The sequence below is a fragment of the Pelophylax lessonae genome (genome assembly GCF_965119305.1).
Source record: "Pelophylax lessonae genome assembly, chromosome: 4".
NCBI lineage: Eukaryota > Metazoa > Chordata > Amphibia > Anura > Ranidae > Pelophylax > Pelophylax lessonae.
In genome coordinates, this window is record NC_138771.1 from 426629913 (window position 1) to 426651894 (window position 21982).

The 21982-nt window shown below is 42.8% G+C and overlaps 1 protein-coding gene across 1 annotated transcript in view; it reads left to right on the top strand.

The window, feature by feature from the left end:
* ZMAT2 (zinc finger matrin-type 2) overlaps positions 1 to 21773 on the top strand; it is a 94098-nt gene extending 72325 nt beyond the window's left edge. The window contains exons 5-6 of the mRNA XM_082254107.1: positions 6990 to 7135; positions 21292 to 21773. Coding sequence (XP_082110233.1) covers positions 6990 to 7135; positions 21292 to 21435 — 290 coding nt within the window. The 3' untranslated portion in view covers positions 21436 to 21773. The remainder of the gene's footprint in view (positions 1 to 6989; positions 7136 to 21291) is intronic.
* The last annotated feature ends 209 nt before the right edge of the window (positions 21774 to 21982 follow it).

Here is a 21982-nt window from a genome sequence, read left to right on the forward strand (position 1 = left end):
TAGGGGCTGCAACTGGGAGAATCAAGCAGGTTGCCATATGACAGCTTGATGACACTCCGCTGATTAACAATTGAAAAAACTGTTCATCTCCAGGCATACTAAGTCTCTTATCGAGGCTAACTAGATGGTTCTAACACAAGGGTATCTGGTTCCCTCCAGTCTGGCAGTAATGTAGCTGGGATATTCACCTTTACATTTCAGAGGCTATTGTAAACTATCAGGATACTATGCTTCATATAGTGGTACAATTTATGCCTTTAACACCTGTATCTGTACTTTTATTATTTTGACAAAAATATTGAATGTAAAATCACGTTTAACAGGGTGGTTAGTTGAAAGGGTTGGGCTGTTTATACTTTTCACAGCCACCGCTCAGACCGAAAACCTGGTAAAACATCTGGCTTACCTGTTGCTTGCCTTGATCTTGAATTTTATGTTGTGCTAAAGATAAGCAAATTAAAAGTTAATTGGAGACATATGGTCACATACCACCTGAACAGTTACGCCTCTAATTTTGATGACTCATGATGCCTCTGTGGCAGTTCATTTTTTTTTTTTTTTTTTTTTTCAATCCTATAAATTTTACATAGGGTGCAGAGAACACTTCAGATTTTTTTTCTTTTTGCAACCATGTTCTTTCGAAGTGACTGCCTCAATGAATTTTATATAAATCCTTATAAGCCCCCGTCACCACTGAACACCTGAATCCTAGGACACCCTAATATGCGAATCTTGATTTTTCCTGAGATTATTGAACACTGGTCTATACTCTCATGCCTCCCACTACTCCCTTTTTGGTTCTTAAAATGATGGATAACCTCATTCTTTAATAGGAGTTTGTGTACGCTTGGAAGGTACGGGCTAATTGTAAACTTTCTCTGAATAAGTCAAGATTTGCATATTAGAACTATACTAGGCTTAACCATTTAAAGACTAGGCATTTTCTTGTTCAAAGTATTTTATTATAGTTATGTACATACAATAGATACAACAAAGATGTAAAGAAGATAGTCCAAATATAGAGTGGGCAAATGGTATACAAGATATAGAGAGAGTCAATGAGCGATAATGAAAAGTTAATGTATAATAAATAATGTAGAATTGGAAGTCAATGGGGCTGCAATAATAGGAATAGCGTGTTTGTGTCCTCCCTATTGGTCACCCCTAATGGGTTCAATGTGACACAGAAGAACAGGTAATGGGAACCTTCCACAAATAAAGGATCTTGGAAAAAATTTAATATCTTTACTAATAAAAGTATCTCATAGAACATATGAAGAACAGCCTAATATAGCATGGCACATAGTCATCCAATTGTTCAAAATAAATGGGGACTCAAATCTAGTAGAGAAAGTAAATTGTTGTATCGAAAGATTACTAGAAACCAATTAATAAAAAATAAATGGAGGGAAAGAGAAGAAAACAGTAGGCAAGAATGCCAGAAAGGAAAAAGAGTGGAAGATAGAGAAAAGAAGTGGAAATCATTATCCGGAATAAGGCAAGGCAGAATAAGGAAACAATATAATGGGACCTGTAGGAATGTTGCCAAGAAAGTAAAACCGCTTCATTGAAGTCTGGGGGAAGCATCTTGGAAATCCAAGGTTTCCAAAGAATGTCGAATTTATTCAAAGTGCCATTATCCAAGGTTGACATCTTGGCATGTATCATGGAAATGTTCACTCGTTGTTGTTAAGTTTCACAAAAGTTTAAGGAAGAGGATTTCCATACTTTGGCAATAGTCTGTTTAGCGGCTGTTAAGGGTTGCATAAGAAGTTTAAACTGAGTGCGTGTAAGAATGTCTGTCTGGTTTTGCATTTAAAAGTGCAATCATTGGGTCTGGCAGTAGTGGCATATCAAACAGCTTAGAGGCTAGTTGAAAGACTTCTCTCCAAAAAGAGGAAACAATCGGGCATAGCCACCAGGTGTGAAAATGGGTACCAACCTCCGAACAGCCGCGAAAACAGAGTGCTGAGTTGTGGTGCAAATTTAGCCATTCTGGAGGGCACCAAATACCAATGCATGAATACTTTATAAGAAGCCTCTAACGCAATAATGTTGGTGGAAGAGGATTTTGTATTAGACCATATATCCAACCATTCTGTGTTATTCAAAGTGCGACCCAGATCAGATTCCTATTTTACTACATAATAGAGCTGCACGATTAATCGTATGAAAATCGCAATCTCGATTCACCCCCCCTGACGATCTAAACCTGACATATGCTCGATTCTTTGCATAGGAAGCAGAGAGAACAGCTGTGGGAAAAAAAAAAGCCTCCCGCAAACGCCTATCAGCAAGTCTCCCAGTAACTATAAACAAAATGATTACATTGTATCTTTTCCTTCTCTCTGCCAGGGAGAAAGGAAGTTTAACCTCTTAAAGACTAGACCTTTTTCTGACACTTGTTGCTTGCAAGTTAAAATCATTTTTTTTTTGCTAGAAAAGTACTTAGAACCCCCAAACATTTTATATATTTTTTTAGCAGAGACCCTACAGAATAAAATGGCGATTGTTGTAATATTTTATGTCACTGTATTTGCGCAGCAGTCTTTCAAACGCAATTAATAGACTTTAATGAATAAAAAAAAAAATGTAACAGTAAAGTTATCCCAATTTTTTTTTTTTTTGTTACACAGAGAATCGTGATCTTTATTCCAAGCTAAAAAATCGTGATTCTCATTTTGGCCAGAATCGCGCAGCTCTACTACATAATCAGGTGGTCCTTCAGGTTTAACAAGAAGTTGCAAGTATATTTGCAAAATAAGGCCCTTAACGTGGGTTCTTTATAGCAAACTCGTTCAAATGGCGAAGGCTGATTCAGAGGGCCAGTTCCAGAAGGAAGTGGGGAAAAGTTTTTAATTTGTAAAAATCGAAAAAGTTCAGAGGAAGGGAGAGAAGTGGAAGCACTTAAATCCAGAAAAGATATGAAATCGGATGCAGAGACCAAATTGCAAAGTCTAGTTAGTCCCGATGTGACCCAGTTGCGGAAAGATGGCGGGGATACCCAGGCTGGGTAGAAGGAAGGATTTCCAAGAAAGGAGAGCAAAGGGTTATGTGTTTGGGACAGAATGAAAACACCATACGGCCTCCAGATTGAAAGTGTGTGTTTGATAATAGGGTTGCTAATAGGTGAACGAGATTTGGGTTTTAGCCATACAAGATTGGAGATCGAGAGAGGACCAATTTCAGTAGATTCAATAGCAACCCACAATGGTATTTCCTGTATTGCGTGGTATTTGGTGACCATTGCAATCTGAGCAGCTATATAGTAGGTATTAAAGTTAGGGAACCCTAAACCACCTCGAATTTTCGGAAGGAATAAAGTCTTACTACTATCCTTGGTCTAGTACCACCCCAAGTGAAATTCAAAGTTTTCCGTTGAAAAATACGTAGAAAATTAGCTGGTATTGGTATCGGAAGGTATCTGAATAGATACAGAAATTTAGGAAGTATCAACATTTTAATAACTGCAATCCTTCCAAACCAGGAGAGCGGAAGAGATGTCCAATATTTAAAGAGATCATTAATCTTTTTCAGCAAGGGGGGGTAGTTGGCCGAAAACAAACTAGATATGTCAGCTATAAGTTTTATTCCAAGATAAGGTGGTGTGAGGACCAGGAAAAGGGTAATGCGGACTGGGTCAAGTGGAGTTCTTCTGTGGATAAGGAAATGTTCAATGCAGTAGACTTATGAATGTTCACATGTAGGCCTGAAATATTACTAAATTCGTGCAAAGTAGGAATCTGGTTGGGTGCAGAGATATGAGGGGAAGAGAGAAATAGGGGAACATCATCCGTAAACAAACATAGTTTGTGGTGATGGCCACCCAATTTGATCCCTTTTGATAGAAGGGTTTAGTCTGATGTGTTGGGCGAGTGGTTCAATTCAATTAATACGGAAAAAAGTAGGGGCGACAAGGGACAACCTTGTCGTGTACCCCTTTTCACAGGAAAAAGTTCAGATTTGTATCCAGCTTATTTTATGTACCGTATATACTCCAGTATAAGCTGAGATTTTCAGCATGTTTTTTCATGCTGAAAATGCCCCCCTCGGCTTATAGTCGAGTCACTGTCTTTTTAAAAATGGCGCCGCCCGGTGCTGACGTGTCACCACGCATGTGACGCATGCCCGGGAACGAGTGTATACGGGCTTTCCCGAGCATCGGCAGCGCATTAGCATTGTCCTGCACCATGCCCGCAGCACTGCATCTCCTGTGCCATGGCCTGTACCATCTCCTGTGCCATGGCCTGTACCATCTCCTGTGCCATGGCCTGTACCATGCCTATACCATGTCCTGCGCCATCTCCTGTACCATGCCCGCAGCCCCTGTTTTGTGTCTCGTGGTGGTCCAGTTGGGTCCAGTAGCTGCTGCATTTCCCACCCTAGGCTTATACTCGAGTCAATAAGTTTTCCCACTTTTTTTTGGTAAAATTAGGGGCCTCGGCTTATATTCGGGTGGACTTATACTCGAGTATATACGGTATGCTCTAGGTTCATTGTATAAGGGGGCCACCCATGTTAAAAAAAAAAAAAATGAGGGCCAAAATCCCATTTACGTAGGGCAAAATCCATGTAAGACCAGGAGACCGAGTCAAAAGCTTTTTTTAATGTCTAAAGATGGGAAACAAGTGGGGATGTGTCTTTCTAGCAATGTGGGAAAGTAGTAACGCCTGACGAATATTATCGCCTGCTTGACGGCCAGGAATAAAACCTACTTGGTCTCTGAATACATTTTCCGACAATACTATTTAATCTTAAGGCTAGAATTTTTGCCAAGATTTAATATTCAAATTTAAGAGGGATATAGGATGGTAGTTAGAGCAGGTAGTGTCATCAGTATGAGGTTTAGGTGTCATGCATATGGAGGCTGTGAGAGATTCCCGTCTAAAGGATGCACCATATAGAAGGGAATTAAAAGCATTAGCCAAAAGAGGAGTCAAAGTAGAGGAAAACGTTTGGTAATATAATGTAGAAAACCCATCTGGACCCGGTCTTTTATTAGCAGCTATCAAATCGTTGAAACCTAATATTTCATCTTGTGAAATGGGAGAATCTAAAAAATCTAGTTGTGGAGAAGGGATGGTAGGAAGATTTAGGTCAGAGAAAAGGGAATTTGCCCCGTCAAGATCGATGGAACCTCTGGAGTTATAAAGGGCAGCAAGACGAGATCTAAAGTTAGCTAGAATTTTAACAGGATTGCTAGAATAGGAATTGTCCGCAATCTTAAGTTTGATATGTTTTAGAGGCATTGTGAGCTTTATTTAGCATGCGTGCCAAAAGGGTATGGGGCTTATTAGATTTAAGATAGAAGTGGTGTCTAGCTCTACGAATTTTTTTTGTCAGCCGTTTCAGTAAGAAATAAATCAAATTCAAGCCTAGTGTTATCCAGATCATGTTTCCGGGCAGGTGTGGGGTCGCAAAATAGCATTTGTTAAAAGTAGATTCCAATTTATCGCTAAGGCCCCTTTCACACACTGTCCGTCGGACGGAGTCCGTTTTTCTCAACGGGGGATTCCATCAAGGATCAGGTTCCTCCTTTCCCTGTTGAGGCGCACTCCACTCGGGCGCTTAGTGCCTTCTGGTCCTTTCGTCATCAGGCCTCAGTGACGCAGGTTTGTAAGGCGGCCACCTGGTCGTCGGTGCACACTTTCACAACATTTTTTAAAAGTGGATGTGTTGGCTACTGTTTAGCCTTGGGAATTTTTTTGCTGTTCCCACCCCTCATGTTTAACACTGCTTTGGGACGTCCCAATGGTTATGAAGATCAGGAGCTGTGTCCGTCAATTAACGAAAGAGAAAATGTGATTTTTTAACTTAATGTAAAATCCATTTCTCTGATGATCATTGACGGATATAGCACCCACCCCTCTGGAGTTGTAATTCTTCTGACACTGCTTGTAACAAAACTGAGTACCTATAGCAGGGAGAGGGAGTATACCCCCTGGGACTGCCCATAGGTGTAGCCAGATTTTTATTTTTTTTTCTGCCAAGCGTCCTACTCCTGTAGGGGGCAGTAAACCAAATGGTAATGAAGATCAGGAGCTGTGTCCGTCAATGAACATCAGAGAAATGGATTTTACAGTAAGTCAAAAATCTATATTTTATATATTAAACAGCTGTAATTCTACTGAGGTTAAATTACACACAGGTAGACTCTTTTTACTAATTAGGGGACTTCTGAAGGCAATTGGTTCCAATAGTTTTTAATTAGGGGTTTCAGAGTAAAGGAGGCTGAATACAAATGCACGCCACACTTTTAAAATATTTATTTGTACACCATTGTGAAAACCATTTATTATTTTCCTTCAACTTCACAATTTATGTGCCACTTTGTGTTGATCTATAACATAAAATCCCAATAATACATTTACATTTTTTTGTTGTAACATGACAAAATATATCAAATTTTGAAGGGATGTGAATACTTTTTCTAGGCATTGTTAACTAGTAGGGCCCTAACGTTTGCATTGGACTAATTATCCCTATTTAAGCTCAGACCATTGCATTGCTATGTATAGCTGGCCTCTTTTCTTGCTGTGATTGTGACAAAATGAACAGGTTTTAATTATTCAGAGCATGGTTTATCGGAATGGGTCATCATGACAAAAAGAATGAATTGTTTTTTTCCGGCAACCACTAAACGGTGATCAAAGCAAATGGTTGTTTGAGTGTGCCCTGTTATGCACGTGTGATATTTCTTAATGTCTCTATTCATTACAAGTCATTTTGCGGTGTCGAGTCTGGGAAGGGGTCTTGTGTTGATGCAACATTTGTCCTTTCTACTCGTCTCTAGCATTAATTCTGCACGTTCTCCTGTAAATTAAATCTGTCCCTGCCATTAATTCTCTGGACTTCAGACGGATAGAATGCCCTTCAGCTAAATCGCTCCGTAGAATGTTGTAGTGCGTTGCTGGGCAGACACGTCCAGGATTTAAAAACCAAGAGACACCTAAACTGTTATTGATTTTGCAATGATTCTTGCCTTTCAGATCAACGGAACTTGGGGATGTCCATGAGAGTAGAGCGTTCTACACTTGATCAAGTTAAAAAACGATTTGAAGTAAACAAGAAAAAAATGGAGGAAAAACAAAAGGACTACGACTTTGAGGAGCGAATGAAGGAACTGCGAGAAGAGGTGAACACATTTTACAGGGTCCATCAAGCTTTATGGCTCTACTTTAAGAGCACTTATTGCCTATACACAGTCAAGCAGACATTTATTGAGCCACAACAATATTCATAAGCCTCTGTGTATGCCTTGAAATTGGTCATATTGTTGAGATGCTTCATTACCATTACTCCTAAATATGGTTCTTTTTGATGTATGCTCAATATCTTCAGGGTACAAATGGCTGCCCAGATTTTGTGCTGTGGCTAACCAAACATATAAAGTAAAATGCCATTGATTCATTTTTTTTTTTTTTAACCGGTATATGCAAGGGTGTAAAAAATACTTTCTTTGGTGCCCGTGTTTCCATTTTCCAAAGATAAAAGTCATGCTATGTTTTTTGTGTGGTAGGAATGACCCAATTTTACAGAGCTGAATGAGTGTAGGCAGAGTTGAACCAATTAATTATTTTTTTTTTTTAATAGTGCCATAACATTAGGAGTGTACTTTGATTTACCAAATCCTGATTCTTCTTCTTTTGACATCTTTTAACGTTCCTTTTGAGACACCGGATCAGTACAGCCAGGGCTGTGGAAAAGTGACATAAACACCACACATTACACACTCTAGCAAACTAGACTAGTGCAGATTTTTCACTACATGCTTTTGAAGAGAGATTTGTCTGTGCATATAGGACTGCCTTAACCTCCTAGGCGGTAATCCCGTGCGTGACTTGGGGTGGATTTTTCATTGCAGGATCGGTAACCCCGAGTCACGCTCGGGGTGGATAGGCAGAGAGCGCAGCGGTGTCTCTTACCTTATCCTGGCGATCCAGCGATGATCTCTCATTGCTGAGATCGCCAGCCGAGAGTCCCGCCGCTCCTCCGTCCACCGTCGGTCTGATCGCTTCCTAGTTCCGTTCCCTGCAGCAGCAATGCTGCATGGGAGCGGAACTAGGGAGGGAAATTAAAAAAAAAAAAAAAAAAAAAACGTTGCACATAACACATTTTATTTATATATATTATTGATTCAATTATAATTCATGCGTTGTATATTACACATATATATGTGTGTGTGTGTGTATGTATGTGTGTGTATGTATGTGTATGTGTATATATATATATATATATATATATATATATATATATATATATATAATCATGAATTATAATCTAATCAATAATATAATTTTATTATATATATTAAATAATAAAATTATATTATTGATTCGATTATAATTCATGCGTTTGTGTTTCAAATTTATCACATCTGGGATGTCTACTAGACTCTTGTTTTGGTCAGGTTTAAGTCAGTAATTACTAAGAATTGTAGGCCTATAATACATAACGCCAAATTTCCATGAAAAGAACCGCTTTTGGTATGTAATTCCTGACAGAATCATACCGCCAGGGAGGTTAAACATACAGCTTATCATGACTTGGGAGCAGCACAATATTGCACAGATCTAAACTTCCACGGTAAGAAGAGATTGAAGCAGCATGCCTGGCAAGTTACATCCTACATCACAGCAATATGGATAGCTGTAGACGCTGAATATCAATGGTGGGTATTTATGTGGGATCCTGCGACATGCCATTTGCCTCCCCATAATGTAATACTTGGGTCATAAGAGGTCAATTGTCAAGTCTCTGCACTACTGTCACATGGCAGCAGGGAGCATGCTATTAAGCGCGCAGGTGTCATAAATATTTATTATTGCCAGTGACTTTGGAGTGGCCAAGAGCAAAATGGCTTTCCAAGGTTTGCTGGAGCTACAGGCCACTACATGGTCTTACAAACTAAGGTTGTTTTTTTTTTTTTTTCATTTTCCTTCAAATCATCTGGCTGGCAACCGTCACAAAATTATGGCTTTAGTCCAGGGGATAATTATGTTGCAACACTTCAATGTTTTCTGTTTTTAATAATTTTTATTTGCGTTTAAAAAGTAATCAACGTGCTATATTTACGCCCACGCAGGAGCCAACATTGACAACTTATCACACAACTTGGCTTATAAAAACAGCCAAAATAGGCAATGTGAACATAAAGGAGAAAATGAGAGCTAACACAGCAGCAGAAAACAGGCCGGTTTCAAAAGGCCACCAGGGCCAAGGGGTCCTGAGAAGGTTCCCCAAACCAGTGGGTCATCCCCTGGCCCCGCCAATATCCATACAGTGGTGCCAAATACAGCCAGCCTGTACAGGTCTGAGAGGAGAGGCAGCTTGGAAATCAGGAGAAAATTAGGCAGAAAGGTGGTGCTAAAAGAGGACACATGCAGATGTTTTTTTTTCCAGGCTTGGGCAGTTGTTCTTTTGGCTGACAAAAATAGGTAAGAAGCAAGCCTCTGCTGATGGGTGAAAAGGCCTGGCTTCTTTTGCTATAGGGAGGTGAAACAAAGTAAATAGGAGGCCAAATACACGGGACCAGAAACAAATTAGTCTGGGGCAGGGCTCGACAAACCCCGGGCGCCAGGTCGCATTTGCGACTAGAATTAGCGACCTGGCGCCTGGGGTGCCCTGCAGGAGGTGTCCTGTCCCTTTTGCGCCCCCACCTCCTCCCCGAGTGCACGGACTTCCGTGCCGTCCAAAAATTGAGGCCCCGGCTTTTCGGCCTTCTTCTGTGAGATGAGAGAGGCTTCCAATGGGGAACTGGCACCCTCTTGTGGTGGCCAGGAGTAATATATGGAGTAATGTATAAATAATTTATTTATTTATTTTTTTTTCCTCGTCGCCATGCCACAGCCCTTCGAAGGCCCCGTTCACACGGGCTATCTGATCAGGTCCGCCTGTCAGTTTTTCAGGCAGACCTGATCAGACCCTTCATTCTCCTCTATGGAGCAGTAATCTGCCGCCATCTGATCCTGTCCGCCAAAAACAGACGGATGGTGGTTCTATTTTCTATCCATCCCGTGGATCGGATCAGATGGTATCGGATGGAAAGAGACAGACAGTCTGTTTCCATCCAATTGCGCTATAGAGGAGAGTGAGGTTCTAGTCGTATTTATGTGTAAATTTAGTATCTGTTTTATTAAATAAAGCTTAGTTGTTAGTTTAAAAAAAAAAAAAAACTGGCTCCTAACTTTTTTAGCTGGCTCCTAGATTTCAGGCAAATTTGTCAAGCCCTGGTCTGGGGCACGTTCACCATGTATCTACTACATAAACCTGATGGCCACAGCCCCGGAAACAGCAGTCACCGGAGGACAGATTGGCATGGGCAATGCGGGTAGGAACCCAATACCAACGTAATCGCACCTTATTTGCTGCCTCCAAAGTGGCTGTGTTAAATGAGCATTTGGCCACGGAGGACCAGGCCCGCTCCAGTCTGTCACTTCGATGTTTTAAACCAAATATAATCTGTTCTTGTATAGGAATTCATGCACCACCCTACCTAATCTAAGCCAATGGATTGGGGAATGCATGTATACAGGACTGTAGATCATAGTAATTGTTTGGCCATTTTTTTTTTTTTTTTTATTTCTGGATATTCTGATCCAAAAATGTATGCTTTTTTGAAGGCCTGTGTGAAAGTCTATAGAGATTTAAGCAAACTATATTGTCGAAAGTATTGGTACGCCTGCTGGCCAGTAAAGTTCCTCCAACCCAAACTCGCTCATCCATGTCTTTATGGACCTTGCTTTGTGCACTGGTGTGCAATTATGTTGGAACAGGAAGGGGTCATCCCCAAACTGTTGCCACAAAGTTGGGAGCATGAAATTGTCCAAAATGTCTTGGTATGGTTGCGCCTTAAGAGTTCCCTTCACTGGAACTAAGGGACCAACCCCCCCACCATAAACCCCCTCCCACTAAATGATTTGGACCAGTGCACAAAGCAAGATCCATAAAGACCTGAATGAGCGAGTTTGGGGTGGAGGAACTCGACTGGCCTGCACAGAGTCCTGACCTTCAACCTGATAGAACACCTTTGGGATAAATTAGAGTGCAGACAGCGAGCCAGGCCTTCTTGTCCAACATCAGTGCCTGACCTAATAAATGCTCTTCTGGAAGAATGGTCAAACATTTCCATAGTTCGGTGGCGAGGATTCTGTCTGGAGTGTTACCCGCACCATTGAAGGGTAAGCACAGTCCCCTCTCTCCCCTTTTGGAGGTTGTTTGGGGTGGACGCAGGTAGCCTCCAGGGTACGGTCAGACCTGCCGGCAGATTTTCTCCTCCCATCCTTAAATTCCTCAGTGAGCTGGGCTTACCCCCCCCCCCCCCACTTCCTTTCCCCTCTGTCTGGACCTGGAGTCTGGTGGGGGTCCAAGGGCAGAGAATGCAGCGGTGACCCCTGGGGTCTCCCCCCTCTATCACCACTCTGTAAGGGTCCCAATGTAGGCAACCCCCCCCCCCCCCCCAGGTGCATTCCCTACTGTTTGCAGTGTGGGGATAGTGCAGATGGGTCCCAGTGCAGAGTGCGCAGCAGTCTCCCCTAACGTGTGTCTTACCTTCAGGGGTTCCCCCTGCAGAGGGTGAATTGTTGCAGAAGGCACAGGAAAGATCCTGGCAGCATGCTTCAGCGTTTGTAGCGGACGGTGGCCATTTTTCCCTTAGTCTAGCTGGTCTCCGTTTGGTGGCCATGTTTGTGTAGCCTGTTGTCACGGGGGCCATGTTCCCTTGGTTTGGGAGACGCTGGAGAGGACCGAAGCCTCGTGGGTATGCCAAAGCTCTTCCTCTTCCTGCTCAGTTTCCCTTTCCTGTGCCCGGGACATATGAACAGGGATGGCATCCATGATGATGCTGGGTTTGAATTCTCAGCGCTCCTCTAATCGGCAGGGTAAGTCCTTGAGGGTCCCTTTTATCTCTCGCTCTGCTGATAGGTACCCTGAGCCTTGAGTGGGACCCTTTAGTGGTGCCAAAAGCTATTTTTTGTACTACTAGTTCTTCCTTTCCTTATGGAGCCTCAGGGTCACATCTCCTCCCTCACTGACCCCCTCCTGGAGGTGGCAGGTCCCTTTGAACCCCAGCTTCCCATGATCGCACGGACTACGATCCTGCAAACCTTAGTGTCCTGGGTGGAAGTGGCGTATGGGCAAAGGCATAGGAGGAAGCATCTCTGCCTTCCCCTGCTCAGTTTGTCTCAGCTAATACTGAGCCTGATGTCGTCATGGATACGGCCCATATTAAGTCCAGGGGGACTTAATATCACACCCCCAGATCCATCCGATAGTGAGGATGATAATTACACCATAGTCGCAGCAGCGAATGAAAAAGCGCTGGTAGACTTATCACTGCAGTGCGTGAGACTTTAAAAATGGAGGATGTGGCTGTGTCGTTTGGTACGCATAAGTCACCTCATACTCAACGGTGTTTTAATTATGTGCCTTCTTTTGACAGGTTTTCCTGTAAGGAATGGGAACAACCAAAATTACCTTTTTGTGGTCCCCAAATGTTTTGCTGTATGTTACCCTTTTAAAGAGTCCCTTTTTTAAAAAAAAAATTAAGAAAAGTGGACTAGATCACTAGCGGTTGACCCTCCTGTTTTCAGGTTGAATAAAGCAACCATGATCCCAGTAGAGGAATCCCTCGTCCTTGAAGGACCTGGCTGACAGGAAAGCAGAGGCTGTGGCACGCTGCATGTTTACTAAGGCTGGTTCGGCATTGCGGCCAGTCTTTGCCTCAGCCTGGTGTCTCAGACCCTAACTGAATGGGCAAAGCTTTTGCGCCAGGGCCTGGGGGGTGAGCATGTTCCTGCTTATGTTGATTTAGCAGACCAGTTGGTCAATGGGCTGCAGTTTGTGATGCAGCTTTGGATACAGCTCCTGTGCTGTCCAAACTTTTTTTTTCAGCAGTGGTGATTAGGCACATGCTGTGGCTTAAGAATTGGTCCGCAGACCAAGCGTTCAAGAAAGCTCTCATTGATCTGCCCTTTTTGAAGGCAATCTCCTGTTTGGGGCTACCCTGGATGACATCATTAAGGATATCATGGGGGGGAGAGTAGCTTTCTGTCACAATCCAGAAAAGGGAAGGAGCCTCATCGCAGGCGGGGGCCCTCCTCAGTCAACAGGGGAGCTGTCGGCCAAGTGACCGCTGCGACTCACACCGAAGCCCAGTCGTATGCTACCCATGTTTGCTGTCCTTTTTGTTAATGATTTCACCTTCAACATCTGCATAAAAACTTCAGATATCTGTTGAGGGCTTCAGACCTTATCTGTGTGGGAGCGATAGCCTGCCTTTACATCCCCTTCTGAAGTGGGGTACACACTAGTAGAAAATCTGTTGAAAATTCCTATCCGAGGTAAATTCGTAGGATTTTCGGCTAGTGTGTACACAACTTTCAGCAGCCGATGCCGACATTTTCAACGGAAAAAACAGGGACAAACGCCAAAATCTTTATCGTCCGTCTCCAGCACAACCAATTTTCGTTTAATGTGTATGCAGTACGTCCACGAAAAGTCTGATACGAAAGACCGCACATGATCTGAAGTTGCTGATGACCCGGAAGTCTAGGTACAAACGTCCCAAAAAAAAAATCGGACGAGAAATTTTGTGAACATTATGCACTTTGTCTAAAAACTGTTATTGCTGCTGAGCATGAGAGGGAGAAATTGGAGGATATTTTGTCCGATTTTCGTCAAGTGTGTACGAGCCTTGAGTCACAAGAGGGTAAGCTTTACTCCTCCAAGTCTAGGGTTGGTTAGCTACTCCTGTATGGGCATGTATTTAATCTTTTGATTGTTTTGTTCATTGTATCACAGCTGCCTTATATTTAACCACTTCCCGCCCTCCCTATAGGTGATTGATGGCGGGAAGGTGGTTGTGTTATCCTGACATGCCGTGATATGACGGCGGCAGGATAATGCGCCCCCACTCTGACACACTGCATCTCCGATCCCGGTAAAGAGCCTACTGACGTAGTAGATTTACTGTTACACTTTATTTTAAAAAGAACCTATGGATAAATCAGAACTCGTAAACTAACTTCCATCTCGCACATGCAAATTCATAGTTTCATTCAGGAAAAGCTTTCTCTCACACACACACACACACTTCAATGCCTAAGCCGAAGATTGGTCACTCCACGAGCAAGAATTGGACCAACTATGAAGGTTTTGTAAGGCACTGAACTCTTCTGATGCACCAGCATGTGGTATCCCCTAACTGCTAATGCTCTTAAGTTAGTTTGGCTTTTCATTGATCTATTGGTTTACTTTTAAAGTGTTAGTGTCTTAGCAACAGTGTAGGATGGAATGATGCCATCTCTGGGCGTCATCTCAGCCAGGCTCTAAAACGGGGGTATTGAATTAAAATTCATGAAGGTCCAGTCAGTAAGTTTTCTTCCAGCCGAGGTCCCAATCATATGTCTGGCTCTCAATGGCACCTCTGCACAATTGGCAAATGTGGCGCCTCTTTAGGAGTGCCGCATCCCATGGTGCAAACGTACCATGCAGCTTGGTATGGCGCAATTTAAAGAAAAAAAAAAACAGGAAGTTATTTTCTCACCTTCCAGCATGGCCAACGCATGAGATGATAGGCTCCTCCCTACCGGAAACAAAATCCATTTACAATTTGTTAAAATGCCCCACCCTTCCCCTTATCCCTCAGTTTAGATTGTGTTTTTTCCTACAGCGAAACGTTTGTTATTTTTACTGACCTGAAGACATGGAAGTCTGACGGTCCCCCTGTGAGCAAGGTTCAGGAATGGTGGTGAGGGCTGCACTCTACCTGCCGCCTCCTTAGGCTTCTCACAGGTCTCCTCCATTTTGCACAAGCCGGCAGTCACCAGGGTGCCCCTCTAGGCTTGTCTCCGGCTCCAGCAGGTCTCCTCCAGGGCTAGGATTTTGAAAAGCCCGCCAGATGGGAGTCTCAAGCCTCGCTCTGAAACCAGAACGTCCGGCGTAACGTCAGGGCGGAGCATGCGCAGCGCCACGCGTAAGAGAAAAAGCAATGTGGAGGAGACGCCGGACCCGCTTGCTAGAGGGGAAGCAGACTCCCAGGCCCCTGGAGCCCGGACAGCTGCAGGGGAAATGAAGCCCACCACAACCCACCTCCCGGAGAAGGAGGAGGGAAGGCCGGTCCAGGTGACTGCAGCAAAACCCAGGTTGGAACCGGGTAAGTGCTGTCTCATTGCATTGTTAATGGCTGGTGTTAACAGGAACCCTGGACCCTAGTCGGACCCATATTTTGTCCTTTTTTATGGTCTAGTTTTTTGTTATGGGAAGAGTGATGCCTTGTCTTTTTGTCTATCTTTTCTTCCAGAGTCCCAGAGCGTTTCACAAGAAACCTCTACTATTGTACCCCCTTATCAGGCACTGGTACCTAAAAAAAAAAAAAGTGTGGTAATTGCAGGGATAGACTACCCAGCTCCCACACTAAGCCTTTCTGTTATAAATGTATCTATAAATTAGCTGGTAAAGAAGCTTCTGGATTAATGAAAGATATATTTTTTTAAATCCATCCAGGAAGAAATGCTGACTACAATTCAGTCAGTTCGTTCCTCAATTGTGCCTCCCCCCCAAATCATAGAGTCCAGTGAGCCTTCCCTTATAGAAGGCGTTTCCTCCCAAGAAAGCTCAGCTTCCAGGGTTGTACCTTCAGGGTACTTGCCAGCATCCCAAAGCCTCCCCTCAGCACAGCCCAGGGAGGTAAACCGCTCAGACTCCCAAACCAGTTCAGAAGGTGAGGGAGATGGGGACTCAGAAGAACCCAAGGACTCAGGATCAAATAGGAATTTATTCGTGTTGGAAAATATGCAGGGACTCCTGCAGGCTATTTATGCCTCAGAAGAGATACCTGAACCCCCGAAGGAAACTTCGGCACATGACAGAATGTTTAAGGGTCTAGGAAAGAGCCCCTCCAGAGTTGTACCTGTGCATCAGTCCCTGAAACGATTAATCCTTCAGCAGTGGCAGTTTCCAGAAAGTAGGCTGGTCAAACCAAAGTCTTGGAAAAGGAGGTTTCCCTTTTAAGGATGAGGAAGTAGAAAGGTTTATAAAAAAAAAACATACTTGATGCCCCACTATCACAAGTAACAGAGGTCTGACCTCTCCTTTTGTGGATACAGGCAATATTAAAGATGCCATGAACTGCAAGGCAGAGTCCTTACTAAAAAAAGGACTGAGATGCCAACGCCCCAGCAATGGCCCCAGCCCTAGCAGCTTCTTGTGTAGCAAGAAACGCTTTCTGTTGGGTGGATAGACTGAACAAACATTAGCCTCAGGTTAAAACCCAAGACCTACAGGGCTCCCTGTCAGTGATAGGAAAAGTGGTTGCCTACCTGGCGGACGCGGCAGTGGAATCAGTAATGGCCTCATTAAAAGCAGGGGCTCTTCTGAATTCTGCCAAAAGGGCCATCTGGCTTAAGGAATGGGAAGGCGACTTCACTTCAAAGACCAAACTCTGTGGGTTGCCTTTTGAAGGGTAATTTCTCTTTGGGTCGGGCTTAGATGGTGTGCTAACCCGATCCTCAGAAAAGGGGAAAAAAAGTTTCCTGCCAAACCCAAAAAGGATGGAGGCAGAAAATTTTTTAGTGGCCCCCCAGGACAAAGGCAACAGAGAACCAAAAAAGAACCTGCAAAAATTGGGGCTTTGGGAAGGGGAGGCAAAGAAACAGTTTGCTTTTTCCCTCTTCTGGCGCAAGAGATAAGTGACGCCAGAATCAAAGTGGGGGGGCAGACTAAGCCAATTCCTGTCCCAATAGCAAGAAATTGCAGTAACCCCTTGTATCCACTCCCTCATAAAAGGTTATCGCCTACATTTTACAGCGATACCCCCTGTAATAACCCTTACCCATCCCCCCATGGAAATTCAAAAAAGGGAAGCCCTGTTACAAGGGATTCAAAAACTGGCAGAACAGTTAGTAATAGTCCCTGTACCGGAAGATTAGCTCTTCCAAGGCTTTTACTCACATGTGTTTGTGGTCCCCAAACCCTCAGGAAAACATTGCCTCATAATAAACTTAAAACTTGGAACAAGTTTTTACTAGACAAAAAGTTCTCAATGGAAACCATCTATTCAGTTCGAAAAAACCTATTGAAAGATGTTTTCATGACTACCCTGGATCTCCGAGATGCATACCTGCATGTTCCTATTCATCCGGAACACCAGCCCTTTCTGTGATTTGTGGTAGTTACCAAAGAGGGAACAGCACACTGGCAGTATAGGGCACTTCCCTTTTGGGCTGGCAGCCAGCCCAAGAATTTTCACAAAAACTCTGGCAGATGCGGTAGCCCATCTACACCTCCAAGGGATAGCCTTAATCCCCTATCTGGACGACCTACTGATTTGTGGCAGGTGAGCAGCGCAGATGAACCTAGACACCTGGCAGGTGATAAGATTCCTACAAAAACTATGCTGGCTAATCAGCCTAGAGAAATCTTCCCTGGAACCAACCCAGATACAAACCTATCTGGGGTACCATGTAGACTCAAGGGTACAGAGGCTCTTTCTTCCGGTGAAAAAAGTGGGAAAAAATAGTCTCTTCTGTAGGAGCTCTCAAGGACACACCCTCTTGTTCCAGAAGAGAAATCCTAAGGGTCCTAGGACTCATGTCTGCCATCTGCCAGCATCCCAGCGTTTGTTTGGGCTCAACTCCACGCAAGAGACCTTCAATTCTTCCACCTGTCCTCCTGGGACAGGAAGATGGAGTCACTAGACAAGACCGTCAACCTCACTCCTCAGGTCCAGGTATCACTGGAGTTGTGGTTGGACTCAAACAATCTGGGAAAAGGCAGGCCCTGGGGTCAGTGGAACCCTGTAAAGATCACCACAGACGCCAGCACATGGGGATGGGGGGCTCATCTGGAAGGGGCCCAAGCTCAGGGGACCTGGGCAAACAAATAGCCCAGGCCTCATCCAACTTTAGGGAGTTGAAAGCAGTGGGAGAAGCTCTGAAAGCATTTGAAAGCTCCATTTTAGGCAAGAAGGTTCAGATCCTGTCAGACAATACCACAACTGTCTACCTAAATCGCCAAGGGGGTACCAGGTCAAGTTCCCTCTTAGCATTGACCAAGGAAATTCTTGGTTGGGCCGAAGGGAAGATAATCTCTGATGGCAATTCACATAGGGGGGGGAAGAACAACCGGCAAGCAGACTTTCTCAGTCATCACCCCATAAGAGAAGGAGAGTGGGAACTAAATCCCAAAATCTTCCAGTTAGTGGTCCAAAGGTTCGGGGTACCTGGAGATAGATCTATTTGCCACCTTGCAAAACAGGAAGGTAAAAAGATTATTCTCCCTTACACGGGAGAAAGGGATGTTGGGTTTGGACACCCTAGCTCAACCATGGCAGTTCAACCTGGCTTATGCCTTTCCTCCCCTGGCTCTAATCCCCAGAATCCTACAGAAACCAGTCTGTCTCAGAGCCTGCGACTTATCTTAATTGCCCCTTGGTCGGCAAAGAGAGCATGGTTTTCAACTTTAAAAGCCATGTCAGTAGCTTCCCCATGGGAACTCCCAAATCTCCCAGACCTGCTGTCTCAGGGATCGGTTCTGTATCCAAAACCAGAATTCTTCCATCTGACAGCTTGGTTAGTGAGCGCCAGCTCCTAATAATGAAAGGTGGCTCAGAGTAGTAGACACACTTTTACTGAGTAGAAAATCAGTCACTAGAAGTATATATCTTAAAATTTGGAAACATTTTTGTACCTGGCGTAGGCAAAGTAACTTTGCCTCCACCTCTATTCTATGATTTTGGCATTTTTACAAGATACAGTAGCAACTAACACCCCAAGGCTGGCCATACTTTCTGTTAGATTTACCACAAACCACATAATATTGCCAACAAGTTTGATTTTGGTTTCATCTGACCAGGGCACCTTCTTCCACCTGTTTGGTGTGTCTCCCAGGTGGCTTGTGGCAAACTTTAAACGACACTTTTTATGGATATCTTTAAGAAATGGTTTTCTTCTTGCCACTCTTCCATAAAGGCCTTATTTGTACAGTATACGACTGATTGTTGTCCTATGGACAGAGTCTCCCACCTCAGCTGTAGATCTCTGCAGTTCATCCAGAGTGATCATGGGCCTCCTGCCTCTCTGATCAGTCTTCACCTTGTATGAGCTGAAAGTTTAGAGGGACGGCCAGGTCTTCGTAGATTTGCAGTGGTCTGATACTCCTTCCATTTCAATATTATCACTTGCACAGTGCTCCTTGGGATGTTTAAAGCTTGGGAAATCTTTTTGTATCCAAATCTGGCTTTAAATTTCTCCACAACCAGTATCTCGGACCTGCCTGGTGTGTTCCTTGTTCTTCATGATGCTCTCTGCGCTTTAAACGGACCTCTGAGACTATAACAGTGCAGGTGCATTTATACGGAGACTTGATTACACACAGGTAGATTCTATTTATCATCAGTCATTTAGGTCAACATTGGATCATTCAGAGATCCTCACTGAACTTCTGGAGAGAGGTTGCTGCACTGAAAGTAAAGGGGCTGAATAATTTTGCACGCCCAATTTTTCAGTTTTTTATTTGTTAACAAATTTTGAAATATCCAATAAATTTCGTTCCTCTTCATGATTGTGTCCCACTTGTTGATTCTTCACAAAAAATTACAGTTTTATATCTTTGTTTTGAAGCCTGAAATGTGGCAAAAGGTCGCAAAGTTCAAGGGGGCCGAATACTTTTGCAAAGCACTGTGTGTGTGTGTGTGTGTGTGTGTGTGTGTGTGTGTGTATGTGTATGTGTATATGTATATGTATGTGTGTATGTATATATATATATATATATATATATATATATATATATACACAGACACTGTATATAGTGGCATTGTTAACTTAGTGTTAAAGGCATGTTAACCGCCTTCCGCCACACGTGTGTGTATATGTATGTGTGTGTGTGTGTATATGTGTGTATATATATATATATATATATATATATATATATATATATATATATATATATATATATATATATATATATATATATATATATATATATATATATATATATATATATATATATATATATATATATATATATATATATATATATATATATATATATTTCTCACAAATTGCTAATCGGCAAATACAGTGGCTGCAATGCATTTAGGCATCTAGATATGGTGACGGTGTCTTGCTGAAGTTTAAACTGAATATTAGAATGGGGAAGAAAGGGTATTTAAGGGACTTTGAACGCAGCATGGTTGTTGGTGCCAGAAGGGCTGATGTGAGTATTTCAAAAACTGATGATCTACTGGGATTTTTACGCACAACAAGCAATCTCAAGCGTTTACAGAGAATGGTTAAAAAAAAAAAAAAAAAGAAAATATCTAGTGAGCGTCAGTTGTGTGGACGAAAATGCCTTGTTGCTGTCCATCCTTTTATGACTATAGTGTACTACTCTTCTGATGGCTACTTCAAGCAGGATAATGCACCAGGTCACAAACTTTAAATCGTCTCAAACTGGTTTCTTGAATATGACCATGAGTTCACTGTACTAGCATCCACAGCTACCAGATCCCAATCCAATATAGCACATTTGGGGTGTGGTGGAAGGATATTTGCATCATGGAAGTGCAGCTGACAAATCTGCAGAAATTGCTTGATGTTGTCATGTCAGTATGGACCAATATCTCTGAATGAAGAATGTTTCCAACACCTTGTTAAATCAATGCTACAAAGAATGAAGGCAAAAGGGAGTCCAACCCAGTACTTGCAATGTGTACCTAATAAAGTGGCCTGTGTGTGTGCGAGACCGCTTCTGAGCCTACAGAAAGGCAGAAAAGGTTGGATTCCCTGCTCACAGGTTTATTTTAAGGGCTCACTTACACTATGAAGTTATTCCTTTATTGCACCTGCTTGCTTCCATTAAGGTTCACTGGTTTGTCAGACAGTTCATTTTGATTCTTTTTTTTTTTACACAATGGGGCTGATTTACTAAAACTGGAGAGTTTAAAATCTGGTGCAGCTGTGCATGGTAGCCAATCATTTTTTAACTTCAGCTTGTTCAGTTAAGCTTTGACAAAAAAAAACAAAGTGGATTGGTTTCTATACAGAGCTGCACCAGATTTTTTTCACACTCCAGTTTTTGAAAATCAACCCCAATGTGTAGATGGCATTCCATCCCTTTTAAATTATTAAATAGACATATTGTGTGTCCTACGCTGCAGAGACACACTTTAGTAACTGCTTCATTGAACAAGTATAACGCACACTAAAATAAACTACGGGTCAACTATTAGGAAAACTGTGAAAACTCCTTTTTTGGCCTAAATATTAAGTTTGTATCTTGTTTCTTCCTTAGGAAGAAAAAGCACGGGCTTATAAGAAAGAAAAGCAGCGGGAAAAGAAACGGAAGGCAGAAGAAGACCTTGGCTTTGAAGAAGATGATGAAATGGCTGCTGTTATGGGTTTCTCAGGGTTCGGTTCCTCTAAAAAGAGCCACTGATGAAACTTGAAAGCAGCAGTCTAATATTATCAAGCAGCTAGTATTTTCCCTTTATAGATATGTCTTTTTATATTGAACTGGAGCATTTTAAAAAGAGTTGGTTGTTATGCCTCCGGTGGCATTAGTTTAAAGCTGAGGAGTATGGGAGAATTCAGCAATCTCATACACTCTAGCGCTGACCAAAACTGTGATTCCATAATGTATAAACCTTTATTTGCTTAGTAGCTACCTATTTACCTCAGTTTTGTGAGCTGATAATCCCACAGCTAAAAAACTGTATTACGGACAGTGACTACACAGTGCTAGCTATAATGTAGGCTAGCTACTGAAACTGAATTGGAGGGGGGCGCTTATGGACATGTTCAGTTTATAATACCTCCCTAGCTTCCCTTCCAAACCCATAACCTATTCTAATCTAAACCCACAGCCATTGGGGTTTAGGTGCCCACTACTTCCTCATGGCAGCAGTCTTTGGCTGTCTAACAGTCTACATGCAGAAATCTTTTACAACATTGCTTCTGCAGGAACCTCAAGACTTGGTGTGCTG